Raw genomic sequence first — 11,938 nt, 5'->3', positions numbered from 1 at the left:
TTTCCCTGGGGGCTCCCCAGCCCCTCTCAGGGTCTCGCCCCCATCTCGGGGTCTCTCCATCCCCTCTGTGGGTCTCTGCAGCGCCCCAGGGTTTGGCAGCCCCTTGAGCCTCCCCATTTGCTTTCTCCTCTCCTCGTGCCTTTCAGGGACCATCCTTTTATTTTTAAAATTAAAATTTATTTCTCTGTTTTTTCAGCATTTTATCCATGTGTCCCCCATCTCAGCCTCTCACCCCAAACCAGCAAATACAGCCCATAGGGGAAGGAAAAAGGGCGGCAAAAACCCAACCCGGTTTCCCTTTCTTCTTCCCCCAAGGTCCAGGGGATGACAATGCCTCTGAGTTTCCAAATTAAAAATAATTTAAAAAAACAAACAAACAAACAAACAAAACTGGGGATTTTTTTTCATGCTTTCCCAAAACGCTGTGTCACGCAGGGCGATGGAGGGATGAGGGATGCCCTGAATGGGCGGAACCATAGTTAGCAAACCCAAACAATGCCTCCAAGAGAGAGGTGGGGAGCAGGGAAGGACCAGGGATGGGATGGGATGGGATGGGATGGGATGGGATGGGATGGGATGGGATGGGATGGGATGGGATGGGATGGGATGGGATGGGATGAGCTTCCAAGGGGTCTCCACCAAAGCGTGGGCATCCAACTGCAACTGCCCTGGACTTCTGATGGTTTGGGATGAGCTTCCAGGAGGCCTCCACTGAGGTGCGGGCATCCATCTCCAACTGTCCTAGGAGTCTCATGGTTTGGGATGAACTTCCAAGAGGTCTCCGCCGAGGTGCAGACATCCATCTCCAACTGTCCTAGGAGTCTCGTGGTTTGGGATGAGCTTCCAAGAGGTCCCCACCAAGGTGCAGGCATTCATCTGCAACTGCCCTGGGCATCTCGTGGTTTGGGAAGAGGTTTCAAGAGGTCTCTACCGAGGTGTGGGCATCCATCTGTAACTGTCCTAGGAGTCTCATGGCTTGGGATGAGCTTCCAAGAAGTCTACGCCGAGGTGTGGGCATTCATCTGCAGCTGCCCTGGGTGAGTGGAAGGGCATGAAGACCCTGGGGAAGGTCTTGGCCAAGGCGATGGTGCTGGGGCAGAGGTTCTGTCATCCCCCCCGTGACCTCTCAGGTCTGGCCGCATCCCCTACCCGCAACCCCACCACTTCTTTAGCACCACCACCAGCTAGCCGGCCTGAGTTCCCCCCATCGCCCAACATTTCCCCATCTTGGAAGGTCCCCAGATCCATTAATTATCCATGACTCAACCGAGAACCTGAGCCAACAGCGCGAAAACTCCCCTTTTATCTGATTTTCAGCTGTTGACACCTAGCAGTTGCTGCTCAACGCTGGTGCCACCCCGAAACGGGATACCAGGAGAGACTGGAACATCTCGGAGCTTCCCTGATGTCCTTTAGGCCACCGGCGTCCATCCCCGATGCCGGCGAGTTCCCCCTCGTTGGGTTTATTTTCATCGGTACTTTCGCTTCCTCCCGCAGCGCCGGGGCTTTCGGCTGCTGGGATTTTATTTTTTTTTTTTTTTTGCTGTGATTATGAAACTGGTGGTTTTAAACCTCTGCACCATTTTTAGGTGATTCCGGACTTCTGCGGGAGGCGGGGGTTGTCCAACCCCAAATCTGCGGTGGGACGACACGGTGTGGCTCACCCCTGACCTCGGGGGGGTCCATCAAGGGTCAGTGAACATCTCCCGGGAACGTCCTTGTGGAGACCAGCTGAGAGATAAGCCACGCTCCGGGCTTTTTTTCCGACCCTACGTTGGGTGGATTTAATCTTGGGTGTGGGAAAGGGGCCCCTTTCCTGGGGAGGTGGTTGGTATGCAGGGATTAAAAAAAAAAATTAAAATAATAATAATAAAACCGTGCCCGTCTCCATCCTGGGTTGCAAAATGGAGGAAATAGGCGCTTGCCTTCCGAAAAAAATATGGTTCGAAGGCTGGTTTTGCCCCCGGGGTAGATCCGACCGCGATTAAAAGGAGGGGAAGGCAAGAACGGAGGTAAATCACCGCCGTAAAGCACCGCTGCGGGGGGTTCGGCAAAGCTGCGGGGCTGCTACACCTGCGCCTTCCCCCCGCAACCGCGGCTCCTTCCCATTTTGGCATCACTGTGAAGCCGGATCCATCCGGCACAAAACCCCCCCCGGGTGGCCCAGTGGAGAAAGGGAGATGGTTACGGAGGACAATGTGGGATGTCCTGGTTGGGACAGTCCCCGAGAGGCGACGCGGGGCTCACGTCAAGCTTTTTCGGTGTCCCCAAAGCTTTTGTCCCTGTCTTCAGGACACCGGGAAGGAAATCCTTCGGGAAAAGCCCCTCCGAAACTCCTCCGTCCCGCCCGCCTGCTCGGTTCCTTCGCAAGAAATCCCTCATTTTCCATAAAAAGCTGGTGAAAGCATCCGCCGCCAGCCCTGGAGGAGGTTTCCCCACGACGGGTGTCCACGCCAGGCATCGGTGATGCCGGCGTTCCTGGCGCTGCTTGGGCCGGGTGGTGAAAATCCTCATTCCCGGTTTCTCGGGGTCAAGGAACGCATAAAATGGGTTTTTTCAGCCCAGATTCCTGGCGGTTGGGAGGGCCGGGCACCGCGGTCCTCGGCGGTGCTGGCGTGAAGCCGGTGGGGGGGTGTTTGGTGGCGGGGGGGCGGGGAGGGAAATGAAGGTGCGTGAATTTCCCTTTCTCCCTGCAAATGGGAGGGCCGCTTGGTTCTAATTAGGTAATGAGTTAATTAGGATTAATTAGTTAATGTTTGCAAAGCACTTAGGAGATGAGAAGTGCCAGCGTGGGGCGATGGGCTGCGGTGACACGGCGAGGGATGGCCGTCCCTTAGCCAAAAGCCGTGCCGGGATGGAATCACGGATGCCGGGATCCCAGCGGGCACGTCCCGGCGTGCCCACCCCGCCGGCATCCGGCGGCGGAGGTAGGGAGGGGAGAGAAAATTCCAGCAGGGCGGCTCGGGGGCCTCCCTTCCCGCCGGCATCCCGCCGGCACACGCGGCACACGTGGGAAGGAGCTGGGTTTTCCCTGCCCGGCGGGCGCCTCGCCGCGCTTTGCCGGATCAACCGGACCCTCGCTCCGTCTTGGCATCCTCCGGCACTCCAGAGCCCCAAAAAAATCCAGGAATCAAGGCATGGTGGAGCCCCTCCCTGCTCACGCCGGGGTTACCGAGAGGTAACGAAGCCAATTTACTAATTAACCGGGATTAATTTCCCTGTTTGCCCAAACACACCCGCCCTGCGGTTTCCCTTCGTTGCCGGAGGAGCCACCGGGATGAGCGGCGGCAATCCCGGCTGGTCACCACGTGCTCCAGCCACACGATGCTCTCCCTCGCCCAAAATTCCCAGCGATTTCGGCCACACGCTTGGGATACAAATTAAATAATAATCCGTTAACGAGCGGGGATGGGACCCCCAGCCCTGAATCTGGATTTGGGGTGAAAAAAGGTTGGTTTTTTGTTTTTTTTTCTCCGGCAGAGCCGGCGCAGCTCTTTGATGATTTCATTTCAGCCGTTCCTCGGTCCCCCGTGAGTCCCGGAGGGGAGACAAGACCTGAATTCTTAATGCAGAAAAACAAGCAGAAATAAAAAAAAATTAAAAAAAAAACAAAAAAAAACCCAACAAAAAATCAAAACCCAAAAAACCCCAAACTCCTCTGGGTTTGTTATGATTTTTTTTGGCTTTTTCCAAGCTTTTTCGGGCCTGTTGGGAAGAGGAACGAAGCGGGTGGTTGTTCCCTGAGAGGAGGGGAAAGGATTTAGAGGGGGGTGGTGGGGAAAAAGGGGGGGGGGGGATGCCCGGGGCGGGGGGGTGCGGGGCGATCCGGCGGCGAGAGCCGAGGAGTTTGTTCCCTTTGGCTCCCGGCCAGGCCTTCCCGCCGCCTCCGGAATGTGCAGCTTAAACCCCCCCCCGGGAATTGCATGTGTGTTGCCCCCCCCCCCCACCTCGATTCCATCTCCGTCTTCCCGGCCCCACAGCCCCGCCGCCATCCCCCTCCTCCCCCTGGGGCTGGGGGTCCCGTCCCCTGCCCAGCTCCAGGGGGGAACAAACGGGTCCCCAGGGTTCCGTGGGGTCTTTCGGGGGAGAAGCCTCGCCGTGGGGCGGCCAGCGTCGCTATGGGGCAGCCAGCGTTGCCGCGGGGCAGCCGGCACTGGCAAAACCCTCCAGTCCCCATAGGTTCCCGTAGGTCCCACCATGGCCAAGCACGGTGACACGGGAGGGGACAGCGGACGCTCATCGTCCAACACTCCTCTCAAGGTGTTTTTTGGCCAAATTGGTAAAATTTGGGGAAAGCCCGGTGTTTTCTTGGCAATACCAGTGGGAGCGTCACCTGGGGTGTTCCCTGTCCCTACGGGTCCCCTGGTGCTCTGGCAGGGGGTGGGATGGGGGCAGTGGTGGTGGGCACGGAGAGCTGGGGGGCAGACAGATGGAAGGATGGAGGGACAAAGGGAGGGAGGGACAGACAGAGGGACAAAAAGATGGAGGGATGGATGGAGGCAGGGAGAGAGGGATGGAGGGACACAGGGATGGAGGGATGGACAGATGGAGGGACCAACGGATGGATGGAGGCAGGAATGGAGGGAGGGACAGATGGAGGGACAGAGGGATGGAGGGATGGATGGATGGAGGCAGGGATGGAGGGAGGGACGGACAGAAGGACAGAGGGATGGAGGAAGGGATGGACACATGGATGGAGAGATGGAGGGATGGAGGGACTGAGGGATGGAGGGAAGGAAGGACAGATGGATGGAGGGACAAAGGGATGGAGGGATGGATAGATGGATGGAAGGATGGACGAAGGGATGGAGGAAGGGATGGACAGATGGATGGGGAGATGGAGGGGCTGAGGGACTGAGGGATGGAGGGAAGGATTCACAGCTGAATAGACATATGGATGGAGGGACAGAGAGATGGACAGATGGAGGGATAGATGGACAGAGGGACAGATGGATGGAGAGATGTATCGACAGATGGAGGATTGGAGGGACTGAGGGAAGGATGGACAGATGGATGGAGGAACAAAGGGATGGACAGATGGATGGATGGATGGACAGATGAAGGGATGGACAGACAGTGGGACAGAGGGATGGACAGACGGATGGAGGGGAGGATGGACAGAAAAATGAAGGGAGGGATGGACAGATGGAGAGAGCGAGGGATGGAAGGATAGAGAGATGGATGGAGGGACAAAGGGATGGAGGGATGGACAGAGAGCAATGGAGGGGTGGGTGGATGGATGGACAGTGGGACAGCAGGATGGATGGAGAGACAGCAGGACGGAGGGACAGGGGGACAGAGGGACGGACGGATGGAGGGACAGCAGAACGGACCGAGGGCTGGGTGGTCGAAGGGGCGGCGGCTGGACGGACAGAGGGACGGTTGGAGGGGCCAGGACGCGGGCGGGGCCGCGGCCCCTTTAAGAGCCTCCCCCAGCGCTGCCGCGGCCCCTTTAAGCGCCTCCCCCCCGCGGGCGGGCGGTGGTACGCGCCGATGGGCCGCGCCGCGCGGGGGACAATGGGGCGGGGGCGGCACCACTGTGGCCGCGGGGGGGGGGGGGGGGGGGCAGGAAGTGCTGTGCGGCCCCGCCCCCCCCCCGTCCTCCTCCTCCTCCTCCACCTCCTCCTCCTCCTCGCCCACCCCCGCCTGTCGCGCCGGGGCGCGCTGTGAGGCGGCGGCGGGGGGATCTCTGCCCCCGCACCGGACACCGGCACCGGCACGGCCCGCGGTTGGGTGAGGGCAGCGGGCACCGGCGGCTGGGGAAGGCGGGGGGCGGCTTCGAACCCGAGGCTTGGAGGGACGCGGGGCGGGGAGCGGGTTCGAACCCAGGTTCTGCCGGGAGCTGGGAGGGGGCTGGGGTGGTCTCGAACCCGGGTCCCCCCGTTGCAGTCTCCCGGCAGCCTCGCCGCCGGGTGCCCCATCGCAGCCGCTCCCCTGGCTGCCCTCGTTGCAGCCCCCCCCCCCCCCCCGCCCCCCCCACCCCGGGCTCCCCCACATCAGCTGCGCCCCCTTTGCCCCCTATTGCAGCCCCCCTGGGTCCCTCCTATCGGCTTCGCCGCCTGTCCGCCCCGTTACAGTCCCCCCTCCCTCCCCCATACCAGCTCCACCCCCAGTCCCCCCCATTGCAAACCCCCCAGCCCCTCCAGTGCACCCTGACCCTCCCAGTTCCCCTCCATTGCAACCCCCCCATTGCTGCCTGAGCCCCAATTCCCCCGCGCTGCAACCCCCCCATTGCAGCCTGACCCCCCAGTTCCCCCCCAATTGCAACCCCCAGCCCCCCATTGCAGCCTGACCCCCCCCAATTTGCCCCCATTGCTGCCTGACCCTCCAATTCCCCTGCACTGCAACCCCCCCCATTGCTGCCTGACCCCCCAATTCCCCTGCACTGCAACCCCCCCATTGCGACCTGACCCCCCAATTTGTCCCATTGCACCCTGGCCCCCCAGTTCCCCTCCATTGCAACACCCCATTGCTGCCTGAGCCCCAATTCCCCTGCACTGCAACCCCCCCATTGCAACCTGACCCCCCAATTTGCCCCATTGCTGCCTGAGCCCCAATTCCCCTGCACTACAACCCCCCCGTTGCAGCCTGATGCCCCAGTTCCCCCCCATTGCTGCCTGACCCCCCAATTTCCCTGCACTGCAACCCCCCCCATTGCTGCCTGACCCTGCAGTCCCCCCATTGCAAACCCCCAGCCCCTCCAGTGCACCCTGACCCCCCCAGTTCCCCTCCATTGCAACCCCCCATTGCTGCCTGACCCCCAATTCCCCTGCACTGCAACCACCCCATTGCGACCTGACCCCCCAATTCCCCTCTATTGCAACCCCCCATTGCAGCCTGGCCCCCAATTCCCCTCCATTGCAACCCCCCCCATTGCGACCTGACCCCCCAATTTGCCCCATTGCAGCCTGATCCCCAGTTCCCCCACACCGCAACCACCCTGTTGCAGCCTGACCCCCCGATTCGCCCCATTGCAGCCCCCCCCCCCACTGCCTCCTAACCCCAAATTCCCCTCTAACCCCAGATTCCCCCCTTTGCAGCCCCCACCCCCTCCATTGCCACCTGACCCCAAATTCCCCCCTGACCCCGGATTCCCCCCACTCCAGCCCCCTCATTAGCAGCCTCACACCCAGGCCCCCCGTTCCCCACCTCCCCACCACCGACCCAGGACCCCCCCTTTACCATCTTGCCCCCCGCCCTTCCCAGCCCCGAGCCATGGCTTGCAGCCTGAAGGACGAGCTGCTCTGCTCCATCTGCCTGAGCATCTACCAGGACCCGGTGAGCTTCGGCTGCGAGCACTACTTCTGCCGCCGCTGCATCACCGAGCACTGGGTGCGCCAGGAACCCCAGGGCACCCGCGACTGCCCCGAGTGTCGCCGAACCTTCACCGAGCCCACCCTGGCCCCCAGCCTCAAGCTGGCCAACATCGTGGAGCGATACAGCGCCTTCCCCTTGGACGCCATCCTGGGCGCCCAACGCAGCCCCTTCCCCTGCAAAGACCACGAGAAGGTCAAGCTCTTCTGCCTCACCGACCGCGCTGTCGTCTGCTTCTTCTGCGACGAGCCCGCCATGCACGAGCAGCACCAGGTCACCAACGTGGACGATGCTTTTGAGGAGCTGCAGGTGGGCCGCTCCGTCGTCATCCCCTCCTCTGCTCCGTCATCATCCCTCCGCTCCATCCCTGCCTTCCTGGCCACGGAGCATCATCCCTCCAGGATCTTCTGCCCTGAGCTGCTCCTCTGAGCTCCTTCGTCCGTCTGGCCCCTCTTGCCTCGGTGGTGGCTCCCATCCTTCCGTCCCCGCGTCCCTTCCGTCCCCGCGTCCCTTCCGTCCCCGCGTCCCTTCCGTCCCCGCGTCCCTTCCGTCCCCGCGTCCCTTCCGTCCCCGCGTCCCTTCCGTCCCCGTTGGGTTGAGCCCCATGGCTTCCTCCCATCCGTCTGTCCGGCCGTCAACCCACCTGCACTTCTGCGGCTGCCCCCACGCGACCCCCCTTCTCCATCCTTGGGGACCCCCGGGCCAGCCAGCTGTGCACACCCATGGATCTGCCGAGCTGCCCCCAAGTGGGATCCCCCCCCAAATCCATTACCCGCCCCCCAGCTCTGCCCTGGATGGGACCCCTGTGCCAGCAGGGACCGACGGTGGCCCTGCCACCCCCTGCGCCCCCTTTTCCCACCTCCCCCGTCACCCCGGGAGCCGGGTTTTGGCAGGAGAGCTGCCTGCTGGCGTCCCATTTTTGCCCTAAAATCCCCTCTTTTACGTGGTGGGTTTTTTTTCCAGCGGGAGCTGAAGGAACAGCTGCAGGGGCTGCAGGAGAGCGAGCGCGGCCACACCGAAGCCCTGCACCTCCTCAAACGGCAGCTGGCCGAGACCAAGGTAGGAGCGGGGACGTGGCTGTGCCCCCCGTTAGCGCCCTGTCCCCGAGCCTCGCCCGCCTGATTCGGGCACCTCCAAAGACCCCAAACCCCACAGTTTTGAGGATCTGCCCCATTTTTACCTTCTCTGGTACCCCAAAACCTGCCGGCAGGTTGACGAAGCCACCCATCAGGCTGCTCCTCCCACTTTTATTTCCTTCGGGATGGCTTTTCTTTATCTTTTGAATTAATTTTTATTTTATATTCATCACCTTCTCCAAAGCTCAGGGGTTCAGCTTTCGGCGAGGTGCAATTTTCTCTCCATCCCCGCCAGCAGCGGGGTGGCTTTAGGTTTTCTATAGGGGTGCGGGGTCAAATATCCCTCCTTGGGTGCTTGGAACATCCGGAATCCTTTGGGTTAACGGGGCCGTGGGGTTTATTTGGGGAATTACGGATTCATGGAGGGGTCGGGGCAGGTTTAGGGGGGTCTTGACACCTGTACCCCAAAAGTCCTCAGCCAAGAGCCTGCGGGTGACCATCGGGGAGGCTTTCGAGCGGCTGCACCGGCTGCTGCGGGAGCGGCAGAAGGCGATGCTGGAGGAGCTGGAGGCGGACACGGCGCGGACGCTGACCGACATCGAGCAGAAGATCCAGCGCTACAGCCAGCAGCTCCGCAAGGTGCAGGAGGGCAGCCAGATCCTCCAGGAGCGCTTGGCCGAAGCCGACAAACACGTCTTTTTAGCCGGCGTCGCGTCCCTTTCCGAGAGGTGGGTGACACCGGGGTGACACTGGGGGTCCCCCAAGTTGTCCGTCCCCCCCTCTTCTTCATCACTTCTCCTTTGCAGGCTGAAGGGGAAGATCCACGAGACCAACCTGACCTACGAGGACTTTCCCACCTCCAAATACATGGGGCCGCTGCAGTACACCATCTGGAAATCCCTTTTCCAGGATATCCATCCCGGTGAGGGGCTGCGGGGATGCGCTGGCTGCGGGGCCGGGGGGGTCTCGGTGAGGGATGGGGATGGGGACGTGCCAGTGAGGGGTGGGGACATCACCTGTGAGGGATGGGGACGGGGACATCACTGGCGAGGGATGGGGACATCACCGGTGAGGGAAGGGGACCCACCAGGGAGGGATGAGGACGTGCCAGTGAGGGATGGAGACATCACCGGTGAGGAATGGGGATGAGGACGCACTGGTGAGGGGTAAGGAGGGATGCAAACATCACTGGTGAGGGTCGGGGACATGCCAGTAAAGGCTGGGGATGTCACTGGTGAGGGATGGGGACGCACCAGTGAAGGACGGGAACATCACTGATGAGGGATGGGGATATGCTGGTGAGGGATGGGGATGGGGACATCACTAGTGAGGGATGGGGACACACCAGTGAAGGATGGGGATGTGCTGGTGGCCTTCTCCACACCGTGGTGTTTTCCAAACCCGTGGATGAGGGACATCATTGGAGAGGGATGGAGATGCGCTGGTGAAGGATGGGGATGGGGACATCACCAGTGAAGGATGGGGACGCACCAGTGGGGGATAGGGACATCACTGGTGAGGGATGGGGACACGCTGGTGAAGGATGGGGATGCGCTGGTGGCCTTCTCCACACTGTGGTGTTTTCCAAACCCGTGGATGAGGGACATCATTGGAGAGGGATGGAGATGCATATGCTGGTGAAGGATGGGGATGGGGACATCGCCAGTGAGGGATGGGGACGCACCAGTGAAGGATGGGGATGGGGATGCACCAGTGGGGGATAGGGACATCACTGGTGAGGGATGGGGACACGCCGGTGAAGGATGGGGATGCGCTGGTGGCCTTCTCCACACCGTGGTGTTTTCCACACCCATGGATGAGGGACATCATTGGTGAGGGATGGAGACGCATATGCTGGTGAAGGACGGGGACGTGGACATGCCAGTGAGGGACGGGGACGTGCCAGAGAGGGATGGGAACAGGGACATCACTGGTGAGGGATGGGGACACGCCGGTGAAGGATGGGGATGTGCTCGTGTCCTGCTCACCGTGGTGTTTTCCACGTCGGTGGGGCAGAGCCACTCGCGCTGTGTCTGGGTGCTGCGTTGACGCTTGTCCCCGTGTCCCCTTGCCCTCCAGTGCCAGCAGCCCTGACGCTGGACCCCGGCACGGCTCACCACCGCCTCATCCTCTCCGACGACTGCACCATCGTGGCGTACGGCAACCTGCACCCCCAGCCGCTGCAGGACTCCCCCAAACGCTTCGACGTGGAGGTCTCCGTCCTGGGCTCGGAGGCGTTCGGCAGCGGAGTCCACTACTGGGAGGTGGTGGTCTCCGAGAAGACCCAGTGGATGATCGGTTTGGCCCACGAAGCCGTCACCCGCAAGGGCAGCATCCAAATTCAACCCAGCCGAGGTTTTTATTGCATCGTCATGCACGATGGGAACCAGTACAGCGCCTGCACAGAGCCCTGGACCCGGCTCAACGTCAAGAGCAAGTTGGAGAAGGTGGGCGTCTTCCTGGACTACGACAAGGGGCTTCTCATCTTCTACAACGCCGACGACATGTCCTGGCTCTACACCTTTCGGGAGCGCTTTCCCGGCAAGCTCTGCTCTTATTTCAGCCCCGGGCAGAGTCACGCCAACGGGAAGAACGTCCAACCCCTCCGGATCAACACCGTTCGCATCTAACGGGGCCGGGGCGGGGTGTGGTGGTGGTGTCACCTCCTCCCTGGCTGTTTTCCCCGCTCTTTGGTGGAGGTTTGGGCTGATCCTGGCCCAGGAACTGCCCCCAGCGCTGGGCGGGATCCGGCCTTTTCATCCCCCCCCCCGACCTCCTCTGTCCTGTGCTTCCAGGGGGGGCCCGGCGCGGGGGGGCGGGGGCCGGGCTGCTGCAATAAAAAGATTTGGAGAGAAGGGGCCGGGTGGTTGAGAACCCTGGGGGGGGGGGCGGGGGGGGCTGTGCGCCAGGGTTGTGCCGTACGGTGCCGTAGCGTGCCACACCTTATGTACTGCGCCGTGCTGCGGTGCGCCGTGCCGTATTGCGCTGTGCCATGGTGTGCCATGCTCTACGTGCTGCACTGTGCTGCGGTGTGCCGTGCTGTACATACGGCACCGTGCCGTGCCGTATTGCGCCGTGCCATGGTGTGCCATGCTCTACGTGCTGCACCATGCCGCGGTGTGCCATGCTGTACATATGGCACCGTGCCGTGCCGTATTGCACCATGCCATGGTGTGCCACGCTCTGCGTACTGCACCGTGCCACGGTACGCCGGGCCGTGCATTCCGCATCATGCTGTGCCATACTGTGCCATGCCGTGGTGCGCCATGCCATACCCTACGTACTACACTGTGCCGGGATGTGCCATGCCACGGTGTGCTGTATGAACTGCACCGTGCCATGGTGTGCCGTGCCGTGCCATGCCATATGTACTGTGCCATGCCATGGTGTGCCATGCTGTACGTGCTGCGCCGTGCTGCGGTGCGCCGTGCCATGCCGTACATTCTGTGCTGTGCTGTGCCATATTGTGCCATGCCATGGTGTGCCGTGCTGTACGTACTGCGCCGTGTCATGGCCTACATTCTGCACCATCCTGTGCCATACTGTGC

General features: G+C 61.5%; 1 protein-coding gene across 1 annotated transcript; it reads left to right on the top strand.

Moving 5' to 3' along the window:
* Positions 1-5,604: 5,604 nt before the first annotated feature.
* On the top strand, positions 5,605-11,232 carry LOC134524078 (E3 ubiquitin-protein ligase TRIM62). The gene is made up of 6 exons (XM_063353748.1): positions 5,605-5,733; positions 7,207-7,623; positions 8,278-8,373; positions 8,862-9,118; positions 9,197-9,312; positions 10,470-11,232. Exons 2-6 carry the CDS (start codon positions 7,216-7,218, stop codon positions 11,018-11,020), a joined length of 1,428 nt encoding a protein of 475 aa, XP_063209818.1. The 5' UTR covers positions 5,605-5,733; positions 7,207-7,215; the 3' UTR covers positions 11,021-11,232.
* The last annotated feature ends 706 nt before the right edge of the window (positions 11,233-11,938 follow it).

This window comes from Chroicocephalus ridibundus, chromosome 16 (assembly GCF_963924245.1).
Source record: "Chroicocephalus ridibundus chromosome 16, bChrRid1.1, whole genome shotgun sequence".
In the NCBI taxonomy this organism is placed as follows: domain Eukaryota; kingdom Metazoa; phylum Chordata; class Aves; order Charadriiformes; family Laridae; genus Chroicocephalus; species Chroicocephalus ridibundus.
The sequence above is the reverse complement of the archived record's forward strand: the minus strand, read 5'-3'. Positions and strand labels throughout refer to the sequence as shown.

What these genes read in the sequence shown, in the direction of transcription:
- LOC134524078 (XM_063353748.1), top strand. Translation starts at nt 7,216, where the DNA reads ATGGCTTGCAGCCTGAAGGACGAGCTGCTCTGCTCCATCTGCCTGAGC. An exon ending in ATGCTTTTGAGGAGCTGCAG is followed by an intron (nt 7,624 to 8,277) that starts GTGGGCCGCTCC and finishes TTTTTTTTCCAG; the next exon opens with CGGGAGCTGAAGGAACAGCT. An exon ending in GTCGCGTCCCTTTCCGAGAG is followed by an intron (nt 9,119 to 9,196) that starts GTGGGTGACACC and finishes TCTCCTTTGCAG; the next exon opens with GCTGAAGGGGAAGATCCACG.